Source organism: Phyllostomus hastatus, unplaced genomic scaffold, assembly GCF_019186645.2.
Source record: "Phyllostomus hastatus isolate PE091 unplaced genomic scaffold, TTU_PhHast_1.1 phas_contig_159, whole genome shotgun sequence".
NCBI classification, from domain to species: domain Eukaryota; kingdom Metazoa; phylum Chordata; class Mammalia; order Chiroptera; family Phyllostomidae; genus Phyllostomus; species Phyllostomus hastatus.
Genome location: NW_025333640.1, coordinates 13052722 through 13078428, shown reverse-complemented (window position 1 = coordinate 13078428; position 25707 = coordinate 13052722). Strand labels below are relative to the sequence as shown.

The 25707-nt window shown below is 37.2% G+C and overlaps 1 protein-coding gene across 3 annotated transcripts in view; it reads right to left on the bottom strand.

The window, feature by feature from the left end:
• LOC123813846 (probable ATP-dependent RNA helicase DDX60) overlaps window positions 1-18751 on the bottom strand; it is a 100550-nt gene extending 81799 nt beyond the window's left edge. The window contains exons 1-5 of one of the 3 annotated variants that reach the window (XM_045831263.1): window positions 18588-18751; window positions 5524-5698; window positions 3847-3956; window positions 3599-3668; window positions 2577-2766 (exon numbers count right to left, since the gene is read on the bottom strand). In XM_045831263.1, coding sequence (XP_045687219.1) covers window positions 2577-2766; window positions 3599-3668; window positions 3847-3850 — 264 coding nt within the window. In that variant the 5' untranslated portion in view covers window positions 3851-3956; window positions 5524-5698; window positions 18588-18751. The remainder of the gene's footprint in view (window positions 1-2576; window positions 2767-3598; window positions 3669-3846; window positions 3957-5523; window positions 5699-18587) is intronic. The other 2 variants (XM_045831261.1, XM_045831262.1) reach the window with 2 other exon arrangements.
• Window positions 18752-25707: the final 6956 nt, after the last annotated feature.

Here is a 25707-nt window from a genome sequence, read left to right as displayed (position 1 = left end):
TCTAACAATAATGTGGATTGCAAACTGACTGAACAGACATACATCAAAATCCATTAAGAGTAACATGATGGTTACCTTCAGGGATAGGATGAGGAGAGGGTGGTAGTGGTTATACATATCTGTATTTGAAATTGTTAAAATTTTATTTAACCACATTCTTAATTTTAAAAAAACAGACTAAATATGTTCACTTGGCGGTATTTGCCATAGAGCAAATAATAAAGAAGCAGCATTAGTGAATCTGACATTCTTCTGGAATCAAATAAGTTATCTGTTGAGTTTTAAAGACAGAGTTTGGAAGACTGGAACCCAGAGATCAATGAGACCACTGCTCATTAAGATTTCTCATCCTCTTCCTGACCCTGTGTGTTCTTACAGTAAAGTCCCATTATTGTGAATAGAGAATAGTCTTAAATGTAATTCTGAATACTGAAATTTTTTTCTGGGTAGTTGTTTTTGTTCTTCCTTTAAAATTTTATAAATAGTTATAGATATATTTTAATAATAAAAATCCTTTATAATATAATAAATTTTAGTTTTAGTTTCCTAATCATAGAAAATAAATCATGGGTAAAAATTGAAATCTTTTCCACTAAGATCAGGAAGAAGACAAGGATGTCCACTTTCACCACTTCTATTTAATATAGTACTGGAAGTTTTAGCCACAGCAATCCGACAAGAAAAAGAAATAAAAGGCATCCAAATCAGAAAGGAGGAAACAAAACTGTCACTGTTTGTAGATGACATGATAGTGTACATAGAAAATCCTATAGACTCCACCAAAAACTGCTTGACCTAAGAAATGAATTTGGCAAAACAGTGGGATACAAAGTCAATATCCAGAAATCAAAGGCATTTCTGTACACCAACAATGAAACAGCAGAAACAGAGATCAAGGAAAAAATCCCATTTGAAATAGCAAAAAGAAAAATAAAATATCTAGGAATAAATCTAACCAAAGAGGTAAAAGACCTGTATTCAGAAAACTACATGACACTCAGGAAAGAAATCAAGGAAGACACAAACAAATGGAAACATATACCGTGTTCAGGGATTGGAAGAATTAATATCATTAAAATGTCCATACTACCCAAAGCAATTTACACATTCAATGCAATTCCTATTAAAGTACCAATGGCATATTTCACAGACATAGAACAAACACTTCAAAAATTTATATGGAACCATAAACGACCCCGAATAGCTGCTGCAATTTTGAGTAAGAAGAGTAAAGTAGGAGAGATCACAATACCTGACACTAAACTATACTACAAGGCTACTGTAATCAAAACAGCCTGGTACTGGCATAAAAACAGGCACATAGACCAATGGAACAGAACAGAGAGCCCAGAAATAAACCCAAGTCTCTATGGTCAATTAATATTTGACAAAGGAGGCAGCAACATAAAAATGGAGTAAAAATAGCCTCTTCAACAAATGGTGTTGGGAGAACTGGACGGCCACATGCAAAAATATGAAACTTGAGCACCAACTTACACCATATACAAAAATAAATTCAAGGTGGATAAAAGACTTAAATATAAAACATGACAGCATTAAAGTCCTAGAGGAGAACGTAGGTAGGAAAATCTCAGATATTTCACGCAGAAACTTTTTTACTGACTTGTCCCCTAGAGCAAGGGACATAAAGGAAAGAATAAACAAATGGGACCTCATCAAAATTAAAAGCTTCTGCACAGCTAAAGGAAACAGTATCAAAATTAAAAGAGAACCAACTGTATGGGAAAACATATTTGCCAATGATACCTCAGACAAGGGTTTAATCTCCAAAATATATAAAGAACTTACATGGCTGCACTCTAAGAAGACAAGGAATCCAATTAAAAAATGGGCAAAGGACTTGAACAGACACTTCTCCAAGAAGGACATACAGAAAATCCAAAGACACATGAAATGATGTTGAATATCACTAGCTATCAGAGAGATGCAAATTAAAACCACAATGAGATATCACTTCACACCAGACAGAATGGCCATCATAAACAAAGCAACAAACAACAAGTGTTGGAGAGGTTGTGGAGAAAAGGGGTCCCTAGTGCACTGCTGGTGGGACTGCAGATTGGTACAACCACTATGGAAAGCAGTATGGAACTTCCTCAGAAAACTAAAAATGGATCTGCCTTTTGAACCCTGCAATTCCACTGCTGGGACTCTATCCTAAGAATACTAAAACACCAATCCAAAAGAACCTATATATCCCAATGTTCATAGCAGCACAATTTACAATAGCTAGATGCTGGAAGCAACCAAGATGCCCATCAGTGAATGAATGGATCAAAAAACTATGGTACATTTACACAATGGAATTCTATGCAGCAGAAAGAAAGAAGGAGCTCCTACCCTCCTCAACAGCTTGGGTTCACGGGAACAAACTTAAAGGACACATGGACAAAAACTAGGGGGAGGGTGGTAATGGGAGGGAAGTGGGGAGGGTTGGGAGGGGGGCTGGATTGGGAGTAAAAGGGAGAAAACTGTATTTGAACAATGATTAAAATAAAATTTAAAAAAAACTTTTAGCTGAAAAAAAAGAAAATAAATCAACTATTACACAGTACCTTGAAGAAAACTATGGCAAATTGTCCTCCTTTATTAATGATATCCACAAGGTAGCGTTCAACCAGGTAGAAGAAGTGGAGCTCCTGCCCCTGTTTTAATGATTTTTCACATGTGCACATGACAAGCAATGAATCTCCATCAATCAGAAAAAATTCAGATTCCACAAAATCATTGAATATACTGGAATAGCTAAAATGAAAGCAAACAAAAAATACATTAAATTAAATCAGGTCCAAAAAAGGTAGCAGTCTTGTTATTATTATCACTATCATCCACAGCTGAATTTACTGAGTAATTATTTTATGTCAAATTCCATGCTAAGACTTTTTAAATACACCCATATGCATGACTATCTTTCATAAAAGAAGGCAGGATCAGTCCCACTCAGGCTCCAAGTGATAGGGAAAATTATGTAAGCCGTATGGCAAAATCACAATTAGCCTCAAGAATGAACACCCATATCCTAGAGACCTGTATTACATTTCCTTCCTGCCTAACCAATCTCATCCCTTTATAACAATCTTATTCCTTTGTAACAATGAGTTTATAAAAAAAAATAAGAATCCATTGACAGCTATAGAGAAGGCAAGAAAAACCTGTTTCTATTCACCATCAAACAGCTCTGAAGTTTCTGTATTACATAGTCACATATATAAATACATACATATAATATACTATAATATATACCAAGATCGATGATGATATAGATAAACAGATGTCTTTTTTTTATCTTTTTTTTATTCACTTTTTTTTAGAGAGGGAAGGGAGGGAGGGAGAGAGAAAGAGAGAGAGAGAGAGAGAGGGAGGGAGGGAAACATCAATGTGCGGTTGCTGGGGGTTATGGCCTGCAACCCAAGCATGTACCCTGGCTGGGAATCGAACCTGGGACACTTTGGTTCGCAGCCTGCGCTCAATCCACTGAGCTACGCCAGCCAGGAACAGATGTCTTTTTAAGGTCAGAAACATATATAGGAATATAATATAGAATTTTACATCTTTTTATTACTACAACATTACTCACTCAGCTTTTGGCATTTCATTCAAAATTAACTCTGACATTTTCTTTAAAAACTCTGTATATTCTTCTAAACCTAAAAAAAGAGAGAGAGAAAGAAAATGGGTTATTTTCAACCTGTCTGTTTAAAAAGAGCTATCATTTACATATTATTGAACAAAAGACACAGTAATAAAGTTATTTAATTCTATTAAAACTGTACAGCATACAGAATCACTACTTTAAAATTATGAATATTTTAAATTGAAAATTACCCATTCTTGCTGCTTCCTGTGCCTCCAACCTGAATGATAAAATATTAAGTATAGCAAATATCCTCTACTTGGGTACCTCTAAGTGGCAGTTACTAATTAAAATGGCAGACCTACAAAAAGAAAACAAAAATTAGAAATTTATTCCACAAACAAATAGTATGGAATGACTATTTTGTGTTAAACAAAACATACAGCACTGGGAATACAAAAATATACAAAAGTCAACACACTGTCAGTTCTCATGAAGCTTAAAATCCCTTAGGAAAGACAAATAACAATCTAATAATCATCTCAAGAATGGGAAGTTAAAAATGTGAGAAAGTTAAAGAGGTCAGAGGAAACTTCCCCAGAGAAGTATTGCTTAGGTTAGGCTGACTTCTGAAGGTTAAAATAAGAATTAATTAAGCAAGGTGAGAGGGCAGGCAAAGAGAATACTACCATGTGCAAAAGCCCTGTGGCATGAAAGAGTGTGGGTGGAACTAGATATTGAAAAGAAACCAGGCTGGAGTAGAGAGTGAAAGAAAAGCCAACTGTGCTAGAGACGACTATAGGAATATAAGGGCACTCAAAGCTTTTGAGGGCAAGTCTTTGATCCTAAAATCCACTGATAGATTTTAAGCAGGCTAGTATTATGATTGGCTTTGCATTTTGAAAGGTTATACTGGCTACAGCACAGAGAATAGGTAGGAAGGAAGGAAAGAGCCAGTTAGTAGAGAGAAAGCCATTGTTTAGAAGAGTGATGACAACAGTTTGGTCTAAAAGAGCTTGGTGGTAGTTTGAAGCACATACTGATGTTAAATATTTAGAAGATGAGCTTGGTATGAACTGGTAATGAATCAGACATGGATGGAGAAGAGAGGAGTGCAAGGGTTGTCAAGGATAACTCCCTAGGATTCTACCTGATGCAACAGAATATATAATAGGCTGTCCCCTAGGCAGGAAACCTTGGAACAAGGCCATTTTTGAGGGAAAGATCATGAGTTCATTTGTGGTCAACCTGAGTTTGACTTGCTTGTGAAACTTGCCACAGATATGTCATGGAAGTAATTAAATATACAGTTCTAGAAGTCAAATACAAGGTCTGGTGTAGACCTGAATATGTGGGTAACCTGAGTACTTTGATAAGTGAGGTCAGGGGTATAGATGAGCCTGCTTGAACAGAAAGACACAGCATCATGGAAGAAAAGAAAAGGATGGAAAATTCAGTTTTGCAGATCACTAATATCTACTAAATGTCAAGAGAGGAGGAAGTGTCTGCAAAGGTAGCTGAGAAAACTATGAAAGTAGTCAAAGAAAATGCACTTGGACCTTTTGTCAGAGGAAACAAATATTGAGGCATTTTTCAAATATGCATACAGTGTGTTAGGGCTATGAAACTTGATAGATACATATTACATGGCATTAAGGAATATACAATGGTGAGGTACACATTATATTAAATGTTAAACTAATAATGCAAGGAAGTATATGGCTGTAAAAATGAGTAAGTCTGAAGAAAGAAGCAATGACTAAGGGCTGGGATGTTTAGGAGACAATAGAGGCAGGATCAGAAGCTTGGTCTCTGACTCACCCAGTTATTCCATCTTTTTTTAAAGATATATAGAGAGAGCATCTACTCCTTACCAAGCATTGTACCTGCAACATATCCAAATATGCATGAAATATAGTCCCCTTTACCTGACAATCTGGTAAGGGTTTAAGGAGAATTAACTCCAACAGTACAATGTACTGAATGATCAAGCAGAAACAGCACAAGAAGCCATCAGATGAGTTTTTCAATCAACTGGAGGGGTGAGGGTCCTATGTTCTGAGGTTTCAAGGACACACTGAAAAGATGATGAGGAATTTCAGCCTGTAGGGAAAGGTAAAAGACATAGAAGATTGCATCCCAGGAAACAAAACGACACTGGTTTAATACTCAGAGCATGACAAGTTTGAGCCTCTACAGGTCATTCTACCTGGCATAGCACAGGGTAACTTGACTGTAGATGAAAATTAGGTATGGCCCAGATTATAAGGACCTTTTTGCCTTGGATTTAAGTTCTGGTATCTTCCTGAAAACTCTCTGCCATGCATTTCATGTGATCCTCAACCTCACTAATTGCACATTAGCCATATTGTCTTCAGTTCTCCAAATGGTACTATGCTCAAATGGAAAAGATGGGTCAGTGAGAACCAAGTAGACAAAAGAAAATTAATCCCAAATATGTTATAGAAGGGGAATCTTCAGAAAAGATAGTATCAGGTTCTACAGGATGAAATAAGTTCATTCATAGGTCCCCAGATATTCACAGTGCACTTAAGGGCTCAGGAATATTTTATGGTACTCCTAGGAAAAAATAAGTATCTAATAGTTCACTTATTAAGTAGTTAGCTCTAAAGTAATAAATCCTAGCAACTTCATTTGAAAAGAAAATACACATAAAGTGAGAGAAATAATAGTTTTTAAATTAAAGATGTTATGAATGAAACATGAGTGGCTGTTGGACAATATATAACTTTTCCACAATGGCCACAGTGGCAGGATGAAACTCTCGTTAATTTGACAAGTAAGATATTCCAGAGCCTCCTGCCTACTCTCTTCTCACATATCCTACAGGAAACTTTCCTTACTAAATTTTATCCCAGAGTCATACCTTCCTTACCATTTACACAGAATTTACAGTCGTATGTCCTATTCACTCTCATTTAATGAAGAAGCATAATGGGGAAAATAGAACCAGCTACCCACCATCATAATCACTAAGTGAACATGTATTAAAAAATTAGAATCACTTGAGGGGAGGGAAATAAGAAGCCAGATGAATAAAGACGATTCCAGGACAAAATAGTCTTTCAAAAAGTTCTAATTAAAGTTCTCAATAGTCACAATGGTATCTAATTTTTTAAAAAAAGATGGTTACAGCAAAAAAGTAAATAAAAATATAATTTCAGAAAAAGCTCATAAAAATATAATTTCAGAAAAAGCTCATAAAAATATAATTTCAGAAAAATTCATACGAAGAACAATAAAATAGACATGCTGAAATCTCAAGTTAGTAATCTAGGGGTTAAAAATCTAGAAAATTTCTTAGACCAGAAGAAAAAACAAAAATGAAAAGAAAAAATGCTAAGAAATATAAAGAATAAATCAGCCCTGGCTGGTGTGGTTCAGAGGTTTGAGCACAGACCTGTGAACCATAGGGTCTCCAGTTCAATTCTGAGTCAGGGTGCATGCCTGGCTTGCCAGCCAGGTCCGCAGTTGGGGATGTGTGAGAGGCAACTGATAGATGTTTCTCCCACATGTTGATGTTTTTCTCCCTCCCTTCTCCTCTCTCTAAAAATAAATAAATAAATAAATAAGCTTTTTTTAAAAGAATAAATCAAAAAGTTATAAATACACCTCATAGTAATTCCAGTGGAACTAAGATTCCAAAATGGGGTGAAGATAAAAATAATCGAAGATACAATGAGTAATATAATAATATTAAAGCAAAGTTAAAGAAAAATAGACATTCTTGGATTAAAAAGATTTGTACAAGTACTGAGCAGAAATAAAGACAAAAGAGAAAACCACACTTAGACCCAGCTCATTGCAGAGCTCCAAGAACAAAGAGAAAGACAAAGAGGTGCCATAAGAACTGTAAGTCAGGCAGACCATATGTGCAGTGGTTCAGTGCATGGGCACTGTTGGCAGACTCCCTTGGTTTCAATCCAAGGGAGTTCTGAAATGTTTATAACCTGAGGCACACTATTCACTTTCTCTATGTCTCAGTTTGCTCATCAATAAAATTGGGATTGGGATGGGGATGGGGAGTAATAGTACTCTCCTCTGGTTGGGATTTCAAGCTATTTAATATATGCGCTGATAGATACAAATTAATGAAAATAGTATCTGGCACACAGTTACAACTCATTTAAGTGAGCAGCATTATTGGATGTTTTGATAAAATAATGTTTTTAAAGTTCTCAGGGAAAAATAATTTGAACTTAGAATAGAATTTTGTTCCCAGTCATTCAACCCAACAAGAGGCCAAAAGATAATACTACTAAACATGTAAGAAGTCATGAATTCCACCAACTACCTATTTTAAATGATAATTTTATTTAAAGAGATAGCAAGTTGAAAAAAAAACAAGAAACAGTGAAACTATGGACAATCCAGAAGAATTAAAGGAAGTTATAAAGAAAAATAAGCATATTTTATGAGAAGGTAGATGTTAACTAAACATTTTTTAGTAATCACTTCACAATATATATAAATCAAACCATCATGCTGTGTGCCTTAAACTGATACAGTGATATATGTAAACTATTTCTCAATAAAACTGGGAAAAATTTACATAGTGACAACACCAAATGCAGGTAAGGATAGGGAGAAACTGGACCACTCTTACATTGCTGGTTTGAGTGCAAAATGGCACAACCACTCTGGTAAACAGTTCGGCAATTTTTTCAAAAACTAAACATGTTACTGCCATACAACCCAGCAATCACATGGAATGGAAACACAGAATCTTGAACACAAATGTGCATAGCAGATTTATTTCAAATTGCCCCAAATTGTAAACAACCCAGATAATTTCCAATGAGTGAATGACTTAATAAACTGTTAATATTCATACCATGGAATATTCCTCAACAATAAAGAAAATTGAACTACTGATTTCACAACCTAGGTGAATTTACGAAGAATTTTAATGAGTAAAGAAAATCCTGAAAGTATACAAACTATATGATTCCATTTATGTAACATTCTTGACACGAGCAAATGATAGAAATGGAAACTACACTGGTGGTTGCCAGAGGTTAAGGAGGAGCTGAGAGCTGGATGGGAGGGGGTGGGGCTATAAAAGAGGGTGAGGGATGCTTGTGGTGATGGACCTGTTCACGGTCTTGGCTGTATCAGTGCCAGTAGTCTTAGGTGATATCGTATAATAGTCTTACCTTATGTTACCATTGGAGTAACTTGGTAAAGGGCACACAGGATCTCTCTATACTATTTCTTACAAGAACATGTGCATCTTCAATTATTTCCAAATAAAAAGTTGAATTAAAACATCAAATAAAAAAGAAAGAAAAGTAGGAGGATCTATGATAGTTTGAATTTAGAAAAGTATTCTGGTGACTATTAAACAGGACCTACTACAGTCACCTCACCTCCAGAGTCCAGCGCCTCCTGGAACCAGACGTGGCACCTACACCGCCTGCTTTGTGCTCACCACCTCCTCGGGCGGCTGCCTCCCAGACTGTGAAGCCCTCTTAGGTTTGAACTTCCCTCTTTTTCTGATTGTGGTCAAATATTTTATCTGAGATCCAGAGAGGTTTTTCTCTCCAGGGAGAGGTTTGTCCTCAAAGGAGGCGTTTTCCTCTAAGCGGGTGATTGCCCTAAGGGCCAGCATGCTGTAGGATGCTCAGGAGTGACAGGATGTTGTGGCAGCTTGCTAGCTCCTGGGGAAGAGTAGTGTTTTTTCCTCAGGTGCAGTTTTCATGGCTCAGGCTAGTAAGAAGTGCCCTGAGGGGGAAGGAGGTCAGCCTCTGGTAGTACTCATTTCATTGCTCTTTTATTTCCTTTTCCTGTCTGGGTCTCTTAGGTTGTTTGCCATTAAAAGAAAAAAAAAATTCATAAGAAATCCAAACCTCTCCCAGACAATGGAATGTGTGGTTACGAATCAGAAGTTTCTAAGACAAAATAATTTCCTAAGAGAATCCTAAAAAGAAACTTTGGCTATAAAATTTCTTACTGTTTGTTCTACCTAAAATCTGACAAGATATTTCAAATAATTTATTAACTCTATGATTAAAAATTTGGAAAATTTAGAAGTCGAATAAAATTTTTAGGCTACAGTAGTTTTTAAGGTCTTTCTAGTATTAAATAACCAGAAACGCAGACACAGTCCACAACTGCCTGACCCTAAACAAACCAAAGGAAGAAAACCACAAGTGGCCGAAAAGGTCCCCTTGTCTAAGCAGTCTCCTCCCTTCAGTCTCCTTAAAAAAATTGTTTTTTGAAGACAAATACAAATCTTACAGGTCTTAGCCACCTGAATGAATAAACTTAACTTATTACAACTATTATAAGTTAAAGGATTTTCCCTGTCTCGTGGCTAAAAAAATTTTTTTTATTAAAACCATCAGGTCTCTGTTCATCTGTCTCTTTCTCTATATATGTATGTCTGCCTCCAAAGAGTGAATAAACTTGATTTATAAAGAGGGCTCTTTAACTGGCTTAGAGAAATTAAGTTCTCATATAAATTAAGAAATAGAAACTGTCCTGGTTATTTAAAAAATTTATCTCTTATAATTAAGCTGGCTAAAATTAAATTTCCTACAGTAAGGGTTATTATTTTTAATTAGGTTTTAATATCAATGGTGTGCTTATGTAAAGCTAAAACTTAATGCAATTTCTCTGCTAAAAAAACAAAATTGTTCTGTACTATTGATATATTCTTTAAAAAGATTATTTAAGAAGATATTATGCTTTATATAAATGATTTTCTGTATTTTTTAGAATCAATCTTTAATTGCTTAAGTAAACCAAGTCTTTTTAATATTAAAATAGCTGAATTTTGCTATGTATTGTAATATTGTATGTACTGTAATATTCTGTATTTGTCTTTGAAATATTTTGTCACTTTTTAAAAATGAATAATTAAGTATTATTTCATTAAGTGTTGTTCCACAATGACCTCTGATTTTATTTAAGCAAATGTTTTAAAATTTTTTGATATGTTTGAGAAACTTCCCAAGACCAGATATTCTAAATTAAATCTTATTGACCTAGGAAAAACTGGGATATTCCACAGGGCTTCTGAAACATTTCAAAGAAAATGTCTCTCTTTATAAAAAGGGTAAAATGGAAGAAGTAGGCATAAGTAAACACACCTGGCCTCCATGAAAAACTACAGAAAAAATTATAGCTAGACTACAAGACTAACATCATGCATAATAGTCACAAAATCAAGCTGTATGAAAGTCCAAAAATCAAGGACTTAAAGAAGCCACATTCATCCAGACAGGAAGGAAGGGCAGAGATGTGGAGAGGCATGGAAAGACAGAACCAGCAGTCCCACAACCATGTGTGGTAGATAAAAATGAGGAGGGATCCCTCAGAAGCTAGGGATCCCAGCCCCAGACCAGAACACCCAACCCAGCGTTCCAACATTGGGAAGATAAGTAAGTCCTCACAACTTCTGGCTGTAAAAACCATTGGGGATTAGGGCAGCAGAAGAAACTGGGGGACTCTTAGGAAATTCCTCTTACACGTCTGCAACAGATTTAGGATTTTCACCCACCCTGGGATTCAACACCAGCGCAACAGCTGGAAGGGCACCAGAGGCATATGGGGAGAAAGTGAAGTGACTGGTATAGGGCAAGTGCTGGGAGACGGCTTCCTCTGAGGGAGAACCCCAGAAGCCAGGCAGCAGCATCGTCCTCTCTCCCAACCCTCCCCATACACAGAGCCACAGTGGTCACACAGATTGCCCTACCTTAGCAATTACCTTAGGCTCCACCCCATACAATTTACAGATGTGCTTTTCTACAATAGGCCTTAGTACTAAGACAGGGGGTCAAAGCAGCTCTACCCAATACACAGAAACAAACACAGAGAGTTGACAAAATGAGGAAACAAAGAACTATGGCCAAAATGAAAGAATAGAACAAAACTAAAAATAAAAAAGAACTAAACAAAATGGAGATAAATAAGCTATCAGATGCAGAGTTCAAACACTGGTCATCAGGATGCTCAAGGAACTCACTGGGTACTTCAACAGCATAAAAAAGACCCAGGCAGAAATGAAGGTTACATTAAGTGAAATAAAGAAAAATCTTCAGGGAACCAATAGTGGAGGGGATAAAGCTGATAATCAAATCAACAATTTAGAACATAAGGAAGAAAAATTTTCCAATCAAAACAGTAAGAAAAAAAAGAATTCAAAATAATTAGGACAGCCTCAGGAGTCTCTGGAACATCTTCAACTGTATCAACATCCAAATCATACGGGTACCTGAAGGAGAAGAGGAAGACCAAGAAATTGAAAAGTTATTTGAAAAATAATGAAAGAAAACTTCCTTAGTTTGTTGAAGGAAGTAGGCAATATAAGTCCAGGAAGCACAGACAGTCACAAACAAGATGGAGGCAGATGACCACACCAAGACACATCATAATTAAAATGTCAAAGGTTAAAGATAAAAGAGAAAATCTGAAAAGCAGCAAGAGAAAAATAGATAGTTACCTACAAAGGAGGTCCCAAAAGACTGTCAGGTGATTTCTGACAGAAGAAATCAAAATCACTTTCTCAATAGAACTTTACAGGCTAGAAGAGACTGGCCAGAAGTACTCAAAGTGATGAAAAGCAAGGCACTACAAACCTAGATGACTCTATCTAACAAAGCTATCATTTAGAATTAAAGGGCACATAAAGTGCTTCCCAGACAAGGTAAAACTAAAGGAGTTCATCATCACCAAGCCATTAGCATATGAAATATTAAAGGGAATTATATAAGAAAAAGAAGATCAAAATGATTAACATTAAAATGGCAATAAATGCACAACTATCAAAAATTGAATCTAAAAAAACAAGCAAACAAGAACAAGAACAGAATCATAGATATCAAGATCATTTGGAGGGTTATCGGTAGGGAGGGGGAAGGGGGCAAACTTGCAAGAATTAAGAAGTACAAATTAGTAGGTACAAAACAGAGGGGTGTTAAGAACAGTATAGGAAATAGAGTAGCCAAAGAACTTATATGCATGACCCATGCACATGATCTAAGTGGGCAGGGGGGGGGCGGGGAGTGGGAATTGTTGGAGGAAATGGGTGTACTGGGTGGAGGAGGGCAAATGCAAAAAGAGTGACACAACTCTAATAGCTTGATCAATAAAATATATTAAAAATAAAAAAGCAGAATAAACTAATTCAGCTTATTTGGTATGTTAAAATATAAGAGAAGCATAGTCAAATAAATAATGCTAAATAACTTACAGTCTTTCTCTGTCCCTGAAAGTTACAAAACTTACCATGTCTTTGAAATGTAAACACCAAGAAACTAAGCAAATCATTGCCCAGAGAAATTGAAGGGGGGAAAAAAGTGGACTTTTTAAAATATAAACTGCTATATGCTCCCTTACCAAAATTGATTTGTTGCTATGGCTGGAGTGGCTCAGTGGATTGCCACCCTGCAAACCAAAGTATTGTCGGTTCGATTCCCAGTCAGGACACGTGCCTGGGTTGTGGTCCAGGTGAAGTCCCCAGTAGGGGGGCGCTTGAGAGGCAACCACACATTGATGTTTCTCTCCCTCTCTTCCCCCCCCTCTAAAAATAAATAAAATCTTGAAAAAAAAACAAATTGATTTGTATAAGAGCTATGGCTTTTTACAAACTACTAAAAATAATTTTTAAATGACTGCATATAAAATATAGGATTATGTTTTTATTAGCAGAAAATATGAAGCACAAAAATGTGCTTTTGTTGAGAGAAAGAAGAGAATATGATTTTGAGATAAGGAAGATATGAAGTACATGTGTGTTTTCCCCCTTTGGTGAAGAAAAAGAAAAGGAAAATAATTTTGTCCTAAAGTAAAAATATTGTTTTACTATAAGGAAGGAAATGACAAGACAAAAAAATGAAAGGTGTATGCAAGTTGCAAAAGGTTTGTGTACATTGCAGGAGGTTGGTGGAAGTTGTACAGGGTTTGTGGAGAAGGGATCCAAAAAAAAATTATATATGGTCAAACTAAGTTTGAAATGAATAACTAAGTCAATTATTGTACATCATTTAAATATGTATGAATATGAACCCTCACCAGATTTTTCATTTTTTATTTTTCTAATTTTTTAAAAGATTTTATTTACTTATTTTTAGAGAGGGAAGGGACGGAGACAGAGAGAGAGAGAAACATCAATGTGCAATTGCTGGGGGTCATGGCCTGCAACCCAGGCATGTACCCTCACTGGGAACTGAACCTGCAACACTTTGTTTTGCAGCCCGTGCTCAATCCCCTGAGCTACGCCAGCCAGATTTTTTAATCATAGCCACTTTAAGTCTTTCATTGTGTACAGACAAATACTCTTTTACTCTGATACTCTGGGGGGAAATATTCTTACAAATATATTTCATTTTCAAAGATTCATTAAAAAAAGAAAACCCTGAGAAGTACTCTAAAATACAGATTTCTAGTGATTTTAAAAATATAACATTAGCCCTGGCAGGTGTGGCTCAATTGGTTGGGCAGCATCCTGTAAACTGAAAGGTTATTGGTTCGATTCCTGGTCAGGGCACAGGACTCGTTGTGGGGAAATTTAAAAAACAAACAAACATAACACTGAAATGGATAAAGGCTTACAGAACTCTAAGGAAAAACTGGATTCATAAAACTGCTAACAAAAAGATCAAGATCAATAAGAATTAATAACATGGGACTGAATGAACTGATGGAGATATAATTTTATGATTTTTATATGATATATTACTGATTTTTATCTTTATCTTTCAGATATAAGAATAAAATGCCCCTAAGTTACCTACGACCTACAGCAATTTGTTAAATTATACTCTTGTAAACAGAATTAAATCGTTTATCAAAAAAAAAAAGGCATTTTTCTTTTCGTATCTGTCTGATCCCTCTAAAATTTCAGGTACTCTTCACTAATCCATGTATGATTGAATTTAGAGATGTTGACTCTTGGATGCATGCTTCCCCATGGAAAGAAATCTCTTACACCTAATTTGATGGTTCAGTCAATCTAGGATTTGAAATTTTTACGTTATAGGAAATGAAGCTGATGACATCTGTTGTGAACAACGAATCCAAGATTATTACAGACTCGGACTGTATTGTTTAACCATTTATATTTCCTTTTTTTCCTTACTTTAATTCCTTAATATATCGCAAATAATATGAGGCTAAGTACATACTAGAATAAGTACCACTTCCTTTTTCCCCCTTAATTTCTGACTAGAAAGAAACTCAACATCGGGCATCATTTTTAACCTACTTCACAGGTCAAAATGGGCAACTTGGTACATACATAGCTAAGGATACTTCATGCCTGGTGATATCAACTCTAATAAAGTTACGAGATTTGGAAATTACTTTTTCCTTGGGCAGGTTTACAATAACCACCACTGCAATAATCAACCAGGAAAAATCTTTACATTTCTTTGCATTAGTTATAATAGACAAAAAAATATTGCTCTTGACCATATCTTGTCTAAGCAAGGTGGGGTGTGCTCTGTTATTAATGCCTTTGCTGTACTTAGATTAAAAAAAATACACCTCTGGTAAAATAAAGATAGAACTAAATAAATTATGAGTACAAGCCAATGATTAAGTATAGTGCCCAATGATACCTCATTTTTTTTAATATCTTCAGCTAACTGCCCTCAAATATTACCTTCTAGTTCAAATCTGTTCTTCATTTTGTTTGTTATTATAGAAGTGTTTGCTGTTATGAAACTTTGTTGCAATAGCTCGATGTTATACACATCACCTAGGTAATAGTTGTTCAATATTTTGAAATGACTACTAAGGCCTATGAGACTGCATATGCGAAACCTCAAGAAGCTACAGAAAATGTTTGCCCTTAAAGAAATATGACTGAAAAGCCTTCCTTTTATCTGGTCCTCTTGTTGCTCGAATGTGGCCTAACATTCCTAAGAAAAAGAAAACCACTTTCCCTGCTACATGGGACGTGACCTACCAGGAATGAATCTTCCTGGTGATGAGGGACCAACAACAGCATGACATACCCAAAAGGAGCCACCTGACAAGAAAGAACCAATAATGCTTATAATAACTGACTACTGCTGGGGTTGTTGCTTTTTTTATTGGCCAGTGACACTTTCAAGGAAATATCTTGATCAAAAAGAGGTAAAATATTTTAAAAAACCTAAATGGAACCACTTTAAAATGGAGCCAGATCTGCCATGCCAGAGGAACTGCCTTGCAGGTCTTACCCTCAAATGTCTGGAATGTTAAAACAAGGCAAAATGACCTCAGCAAGGGGCCTAAAGCAACACTTTGTCCCAAAGAACTTCTGCAAAGATAACAAGAAAGCAGATATTATGACTACCAAACTGATGTCTACCAGACTAAAATTTCTAGAGATTGTTTAGAATTAGGGCCACTATGGTACATATCTGCACCAACAGAAATGTCATTCTTCCACTGATGTAATCGTTCTCTTTTCTTATAAATACCCTTGCCTTTGTCTCCTAATCAGAACATTATTTGGGCCTCTACCTGAATCAGTTCTTCCCAAATAGCTCTTCTTATTTATCTTAAAGAAGAGCTTATTTCCTCTCACTGTTATTTTTAGGTTCACAGTATCAATTTCAAATAGTAGCTTTAATGATCTAGTACCACATTTCCCAGCCAAACATATAGATTGCTTCTATAATGAATAATGTGTACATAATCATATTTTTGTAACTACTATTTACTGATTTTCCATTTTTGACTCAACATAGAAGTAAATCACAAGAATTTAAGTCTCAAAATACTATAAATTATGATTAACCCTGATGATATAAAAATAACAGTAATTAACCAAATGGGAAAGTTCAGAAAGGGATGAATAGTAGGAAGAGAGAGTATATAATAAGTTCCTCATTTTTCATAGCAGAAAGTCTATAGATAGCATCTAAAGATAACATATCAAAAATTAAGACCCTGGTTGTTGAGACTCAGTGGATTGAGTGCCTGCCTGTGAACCAAAGGGATGTTGGTTTGATTTCCAGTCAGGGCACATGCCAGGGTTGTGGGTCAAGTCCCCAGCACCGAGGGTGCTCCAGAGGCAACCACACATTGATGTTTCTCTCCCTCTCTTCTTCCCTGCCTTTACCTCTCTAAAAAATAAATAACTAAAATCTTTAAAATTAAAAAAAATTAAGGATTTCTAAAATCAAGATATTAATCTGCCTTTCATATAAGTACTGTACCATTGGGTTACCAAATAATGGAAATGGAAAGTTTCATTTCCATTAGCTGGAGGAAATCCAGCTAATAAGGAGAGGGAATAATGATTTTACAACTCCTATTGAATTAACAGATCTTGGTACTTCAGGTGATAGCAGGAAAAAAAATGGAGAAGCAAATGTCTGCTTTCAGAACAACTGTACAGAACAACTGTACAGAACAACTGCACAGAACAACTGCACCACCATCGAAATACACTAGCCAAAAAACAAAAACAAAAATTAAACCTGAATTTGATCAAAGCTCTAGTAACAATGGCAAAACATTTAGAAGACAAAGGAACATATTAAATGGTATCAGGAGCACCAGAAGAATCTCTACAAGACCAAAGTGGGCAGTGGGGGGGGGGGGGACCCACTTATTAACAAAAAAATTACAAGAGGATGAAAGACATTATGACAGATGTATCTGGTCACAGCAGTATCAATATCTTATTTGAATTCTGATTTAAACAATCTTAAAAAGAAAGAAAAGAAGAGAAAGAGGGAAAACGAGAAATTGTGGGTTATGTATTAGAGGGGAGATGGCCCAATTCAGAGAAGGCCCTGGGGAATGGTGGAGCCCTCTGATGGAAGGAATCACACCCCTGAAACACAGGAGAAAAGCTAACCAGCAGTGAGCAGAGATCAGGATGGGCTCCATAAATCCTGCCACCCTGGTCTACATGCCCCTCCAGTCTCCTCTCCTGAGTGTGGGCAGGACCTGTGAGTTTAATGGAATAGCCTCTCCTATGACGAGGTTGCATTATCATGGCAGACAAGTGAGAAATTCTCCTGCTGGCTTGGAAGACATAAGCCATGGTGTTGTGAGAGAGCCATGTGGCTAGGACCTGAGGGCAGAAGTGAAAGGTTGAGAGTAACCCCTAGCCAACAGCCAGCAAGAAAACAGGGAACCTCAGTTCCACAGCTTTAAGGACTTGGATATTTCCAACAACCTGAGTGAGCATCCAGAGAGCCTTGATGAGATGGCAGCCTCAACAGACACCTTCTTTTCAGCCTGGTGAGACGCTGGGTGAAGGACTCAGTTAACCTGTGCCAGAACTTCTGATCCACGCAGATTGTAAAGTAATACATTTCTATTGATTTAAGCCACTAAATGTGTGATAATTTGTAATGCAGCAATAGAAAACTAATACATACCATAAACCACGAATATATTCTTTTAACTTTTATACAAGAAATAAATTCTTATTCTGTTAAGCCACTGAAATTTAAGGGTGCGAATCATCTGGGAGATCTTATTAAAATGTAGATTCTGATTCTACAAGTTTTGAATTGGGTGTGAGATTCCGCACAGAGGACAAAACTGCGTGCTGGTGCCAATATCTTTGCTGTGTTTTGGCTGAGGTGCGGGTGTGTGTGTGTGTGTGTGTGTGTGTAGACATACAGTGTCTTGGTTATCCTCAATAACTCAGAGGCCTGACACTCTCCCCTCTCCTTCAGACTTTAGACGTCCGAGTTCATCACAGGGGTCCCTTACTTCTGGTAACCGTCCCGCCCCCTACCCTTGCATCCGAGCCAGCAGAAGCTCCTCCACCACCGCCTTCGGGAGCCCAGTGGCATCAGCAACTCCCCGCACCCCAGGCTGGGGCGCCCACCCGACCGGCACTGCCGGACCACCTCCCTCTTTGATCCAAGACCTAGAGCCCCCGCCGGCAACGTCGTTCCAGTCCCCTTTACAAGGAACCCTTCACCTGGGCACACACACCGCCGCCAGCCCTACGTGGGGTCCCGGAGTACCACCCGCTCCTTGACCCAGACTCCAGACTCGGAACCCCGACCTGCTGTGTTCGAAGAGCCGCCGCTCCGCGCGCTCCGCGAGAGGGGAGTAGCAGCGGACAGGGAACCGGGAGCCGGGCCGAGGGAAACTGCAGGGAACCCTGGACCAGCGTTGAACTGCGCGGAGGGGAGCCGCCTCAGCCGTCTTTAGTACCTCGGAAGCGAGTTTCGGTTTCCTTTCTCATCTCAGCGGTATTTGAGTTTCGATTCTCGCCACCAGGAATCAGAGGTCAGGGGAGCTTTCTCTTCAGTCCGAGCCTTATGAAGAGGTAGCAGAGGCAATAATACGGACTTTGGAATTTAGAAATAAAACAGAGGGAAATGAGGCAGAGAAATCTGGGATATCTAAGGAAAGGAAATCAACAAGTGTGGAATTTAGAAATAGATGAAATAATCTGAAATTAGACCGTAAGATGTAGGATGTTGCTACTCCACTCTTATCCAAAAAGAAAAACAAAAACAGTAGGTAACAATACATGAACTTGGAGTTTCTGTTATGAGAAGTTGATGATTACTGTTCTGTGTGAACTATATTTGGGACTTTCATGGGCCAAGAAACACCATTTAAAACTAAATTGAAAATGCAACGTGCTCATTTTTATTTCTGGTTTAATTGATGTAATTTTCACTTAATCTCTGTAATTTGGGCTTCAACACTAGACTCTCTTTCTCGTGGCCTAGTGTGCTTAATTTCATAAATGCTATAAATGTGCAAATGTATGAGAATACCAGCAAGTGGAATGTGGGGACAGCAGTGACTTTTGAGTTGCCTTAGGAAGAGTGGGGAGCCACAGGGGCTTGCTTTGTCTGCAGGAAAGGTAAGAGCAGAGGGATAGGCACTGTCCCACAGGGAACACAGCAGAGAGAGACAGTGGATGGCATACTTTGTCATAAACTGGAGAGTGAAGTTGTTAAAGAACAAGGTGGGGTTGGAGAAGGTGGCCATTTTTCACACCCATCAGGCTTTCATTTATTTATTTGCAAATTTGTGATGTGTTAGTTGATAATGACACTGAGAAAGAAAATAAAAGAACCTTGAACTTGACACATGGCTGGCCTAAAGTGCCACCCTACTCATATCCGCCCCTCATGAATGTCTCCAATGAACTTGCCTGTGGTTAAGTTGAATGGTGCCCTCCCCACCTCCAGCCAAGTGTCAATGTCCTAATAATACCTGAAACCTGTGAACACGGCCTTCACAGCAAAAGGCACTTTGCAGAATAAACCAAAATAAGGATTTTGAGATGAGATTATGATGGGTTACCCGAGTGGACTCGAAGGGTTCCTTCTAAGAGGGGGACATGAGCAAAGGATCAAAGGCAGCAATGTGATAACAGAAGCCGAGTCAGTGACAGAATGTGTTGGCTTTGAAGATGCAAGAAGGGGCCACAATTTAAGAAGTCAGGTGGTCTCCAGAAACTGGCAATGGCAAGGAAACAGATTCCCTTGGAGAACCTCTAGAACAGGGGTGTCAAACTCTCACCCGGGGCCACATCAGCCTCCAGGTTGCCTTCAAAGACCGAATGTAACTTTAGGACTGTATAAATGTAACTACTCCTTAACAGTTAAGTAAGAGCTCAGCACTGCCACCAGGTAGAAACAAGGTGCCAGGCCGGATAAAATGAGGTGTGGGGCCAGATTTGGGCCTTGTGTTTGCCACCTGTGCTCTGGAAGGGACCAGCCCTGTTGACACCTTGACTTCAGCCTGTTGAGATAGATTGTAAACTTCCGACCTGCAAAACTATAAGAGAATAAGTTCGTGTTGCTTTAAACAACTGAGTTTGTTGTAACTGCAGCAATAGGAAACTAATACATTATTGTGAATGAATATGGCAAACTGAAAATATATTTGCTTGCAGCAGAAATTATAGATTGTATTATAATAATAAGTAGCAATTCCATGATGTGTGTGCTATTATTTCTGTCATTTCATAGATGAGACAAATAAGGCTTAGAGGGGTAACATAACTAGTGAATGTTGCCAAGATTAAAAATCCAGTCTATCCCAAAAGTCTGCCTAAAATCTTCTCTCTTACATGATCTCAGATAGATGCTTCACATTCTATAACTCAGTGTCTTTCACCAATGGGTAAATAATTTCATTTCACTTTCTTTTTTGGTAAATTATTGGAATGTTAAGTTTTTTAGTATACATAATGTTTATGTTTGTTTCAATTTTTAATGACAAGTGAAAACTCAATAAATCCTAACCCAATATTTTTCAATTTCTCACTCCAGTGTATTTAACCAACACACAAAAGCTCTGGTCGAGAGGTTTTTTCCATCTCAACAACCTACACCCAGGAGCATACCCTGGACTTTGTCCAAATCTCAATACTCACAAACTCCATTTCTGCTTTTCAGACCCCTCCCTTTTAATCCCTGTTCTTCAGCCTCTTAGGACTCATGAATGTTTTTCTTATCAGAATGATAGCCATGAGTCAGTTCAACCCTTCCCTAATTAACACATTCCACTGCTTAAGCCTAGACTTTCCTCTACATTTTCTGCCTACAGTTTGATTCTTGAGATCAATTCATTTTTTTTCCCTGAACACTGAGGGAAATGACCCCATTTGTGTCCCTCAAGCTGTTTACAAATACATCTGATACTTTTTATTTTCCCCCTAAGCCTTGGAAATATTTTACAATATTGGTTACAACCCCATAGAACTTTATATTCACCTCAAGTGCTTTCTAATTGCAGAAGGTCTCTTTTTTCATATCTCTCTTTTCAAACTTCATGATAACTCCATATTACATATGCCCTTACTTGGAGCCTGAGAAGAATACAGCAGGCACCACCCACACCCAACATAAATAACTCCTTATGATCAGGATTTGGCTGCCTCCTCAAGCATCTCAGTCCATTATTCTTCAGCTGGTTGCATCTTCAACTTCACCCCATCAACTAAAATTCACTGTTCATTCCACTAAAAGTCTCAAGTCCCTTCTGTTTTAAAACACTAACAAAAATGATGCCCTGCTCTGTTTCTTCCCTTCTCTTTTAGGCACAATACCCTTTAGTGGTGTACACCTGAAGTGTGCCCTTCTTCACCCTACTCCACAGACCCCTTTGGTCCAGATCTGCTCCGAAACTGTTCGAAGGTCACCAGTGATGATCTAGTAGTGATTGCTGTCTCCAAACAATGCTAGTTTATTCTATGATTCATTTACTAGGATGCATATCTCAAAAATATTAGAAAGATTTTAACTCACTTCTCCAATAAGCCTCTCCTCCCTTGGTTTCAGATATAGTATTCTTCTTTAAATCTATTTCTCGTACTACCTTTTCTATTAGCATTAGTGAAATCAGCACACAACAACTGATCAAATTAGAAGCCTGGTAACCACAGTTCATCTCCCTTAAATCCCAGTGAACTTGAATTCCTAGCATGGAATCTAGAATCTCTTCTCTTTCCTATTTTTTAAAGGCTGGAGCAAGTGTCACCATTTCTCATCTGGATTACTGAAAAGGCCTACTCCCTCCTGGCTCTATTCCGTTTTCCTCCCTGCTGCCAAGGCTACCTTTTAGCATTAAAACTAAGCATGGCAAGTTCCTGTTAAAAGACTCTTGAACACGTCCCCATTGCTATCGGATTAAATCTACTTATTTAGTATTTCCTCTCTTTTTAGAACCACAGTTTACTTTTTATTTTTATTTATTTATTTTTGTTTTTTGGACCACAGTTTTCCATGGGTAACTGAAACCACAGAAAGGGAAACTGCAGATAAGGAGGTGACTACTGTACTAGTCATTTGTATAATAGCAAATTATTTAGCCAACACTGATAGGATGGAGCCAATAATTTTAATAAAACTGAGTATTGGATATGAAGGCCTTAATGAGGCCTATAGCATTAAGGTTGTGATAATCCACTGTGAGAAGGCATTCATTCACTTCAGGTTTAGGAACATGCCAAATTGGACTGTTAAATGAAGAAGCAGTGAGGATAATCCCTCTTTCATTCATTAGGTCATATGTAACTAGGTCTTATTGTTAAATTACTGAAAATTATTTCAGTGTAGCAACCTAATACTATTTTTTAAACTTTTCCCTCTGATTACAGTGTGACAGTTGTTTCTGAAGCTTACTTCATGTGTTAGCTTTGTAAAGACTTTCAATATGTTTTTCTAGATATAATGGATTTTTAAAAGCCAAGATTGTTGAATGCTTTCTAAAAATCATAATACCAACATCTTTCATTACAGAGAGTTCATTCTCTACTGAATTTGTTTCAGCAGAACTTGAGGTTTGAATTTGTGATCATAATCTCAATATTAAATGTATAAGTCATAAATAAACATATGGCAATAATAAATTATATGAATACCCATGGAAAAGTAATTATGTCAGCAATAATTTACCTCTCTGTCCTGCAGAAACAGGTAAAACATTCAAACAAAATCATGGGTGCAGGTATAAAACTAAAATGAGGACCCTGGGTCTGTGATATTTCTGCTACAGGCTTTTCAACACCTGTTGACTGGTCAATGAGAGGAAACGTAGGCGGCCGAAGATATCCCAGGTCTGTGAGAATTCTTTCTCAAAATAGTGTTGAGCAAATCGTTAGGCCAACAGAAGCAGACAGGGAACAGACCTCAGAATTCTGTGTGGCAGAACAACTGCCTTCCATGGTTGGCATTTTAAAAATATTTAAATCCCACTTTGGGCCAACAGCTGATTTCCTTCTTTACCATCTTCTTCCTTCATCTCTGTTTTCCCAGGGAGTGACAGACACACCCTTCCATATCAGACTCTTTTTTCTTTCCAAAGTAGCTTTTGAAATTGTCACACAGCTGTCCCTAGTTGTCTGGCAGCAACCACTCCACTTGCAAGTTTGACAGGCCCTCACTAAATGTCTCCCTGAGGCATGTAAAATGTGGGCTTTAAAAGAAACAAAAGGCTGTGAGTTTTGAGTTAGCACAATTAAGTTGCAAAGCATTTTTAAATATTCAATTATTATGGTGGATTTGCCTTTCCTCTCTAGTGAACATAAATAAATAAATAAATAAATAGATAGATAAATAAATAAATAAATTCACTCAGTCAAGCCTTTTATTTCTCTTTATATGAACTCAGTTTAAAATACTAAAATCTTCAGCCCTGGCTGGTGTGGCTCAGTGGACTGAGCTCCAGACTGGAAAGCAAAAGGTCACTGGTTCGATTCCCAGCCAAGGCACATGCCTGGGTTGCAGGCCAGGTTCCCTGGTGTGGGGAGTGTAAGAGGCAACCTCACATTGATGTTTCTCTCCCTCTCGTCCTCCTTTCCCCTCTGTCTAAAAATAAATAAATAAATAAATAAAATCTTTAAAAAACATTAAAATCTTCAGCCATAAAAAGATGCTTACATTTTTAATAATTCACTCATCTGATAAATGCAAATGATTTCTTCTTCTTTCCACTATCATTCTATAATGAGTTTTCCTCTGCTATTATAAACATTTCATAAGCATCACTTTTTATGAACACTTTAAAATTCTATGAGTTAACCATTGGAGATTTAGGTTGTTACCACTTTTTTTCTATTATACACAATGTTGGGGTAAACATGGTATCATACATGTCTTCAAAGAAGAGTAGGATAGAATAGGTCAAAAGATGATATGAACATTTTAAAGCATGAACGTTTAAAGTGTGCAGAAGCTAAACCACTTATAAATGGCTTTAGATTCACTTATAAATGAATCTAAAGATTTGGAAATTCACAGACAAGAGCTGGCCTGGAGTAGAGGACAGTTTATTTCAGGGATCAATGAGGGTCATTTTAATGTTCTGGATAAAAACATACTAGGTTTGCATGTATTGCTTTAAGCCTCTAAGTTCTGGAGTAATTTGCTATCTAACAATGCATAACTGATACACCTTTTGATTCAAGATTTTGAAAGTGGAGCACATCCAAGTGGAGCTGCAGAACCAAGGAGCTGAAGATGAATATGCCACTGTGTGGAAAGAATAGACATGAGGGTGTGCTGACATCAACCAAGATAATGGGAGGATGTGTGTGGATAATGGGGTGAAGGAGAGAGCCAAGAGTCTGCCTGAACCCCAAGTTTGATTAAATGAGGTAGGGTGCAGAATGGTCAGCCCAGATGGCAAGAGCTTCAAAAGGGCCAGCTTTTATAAAGACTGTGCCTGTGTTCTATCTCACAGAAAATAAGTAGGTAGTTATCTAGACCCTCACCATAATGAATCTAAGTACTGATATATTGTATCTTCTAGTGACATTGGAATTCATGGATTATCCAAAGGATTTTTTAAAAAATAACTCACTAGATATAATGATTAATTTGAAATACTAGTATAGCTATTTTGAGTTATAATAATGCATGAAATTTATATATTTGTCTTTCAATACCATAAAGCTTACTAAAGAAAACTACATACAGTCTATGGCTTCCAATTAAATTAAAATATTACAGCATAACATATCATGTTGCTTTAAGTTATACTGCACTCATTATAGGTTGGTCTACCCAAGAAATTTTTAGGACATTATTTGTGAGTCCATGGATTTACTACCAGGTTCAGAAAGCAGTCTCAGAAAAGCAGGCTTTGAAAAGGAATGTTGTTTAGCTGATCGAGATTAAGTCAGTGTATTAGAGAAATAAAGACTAGGAAAGTCATATGTTAATTATATCTCAATTTAAAAAGATAAGGAATGTCACAGTCTAGTGTACATGGTAGGAAACCTGGTACCTGGTAGGAAGCAAGGCAAAAATAATAACAGCAAACAATTACAAAATGCTTACCAAGTTCCAGGCACTGTTCTATATCGCTGAATTAACTCATTTAATCCCCACTATTACCTTATGAAGAAGATACTGTTATTGTCTCTGTTTTGCAGTGAGGAAATAGATTCCAAAGGAAATTTAAAAATTTATCCACGGTCATACAGCCTAGTGAATGCTTGGTTTGGGATTAGAACCCAGGCAACTCAGCTCCAGAGACCACGTTCGTTTCTCTGTTTGTTTTATCAGCATGCTAAAATTACCTCCCTGTTCATAGAAACACAAATTCATGTGAAATACCCATAGATTCCTGGTTGCAAATGATATCTTACAGGATGGCATTAAATGCTTTAACGCAACAAACAAACAAACCTAGGTCACTCTGAAATTATT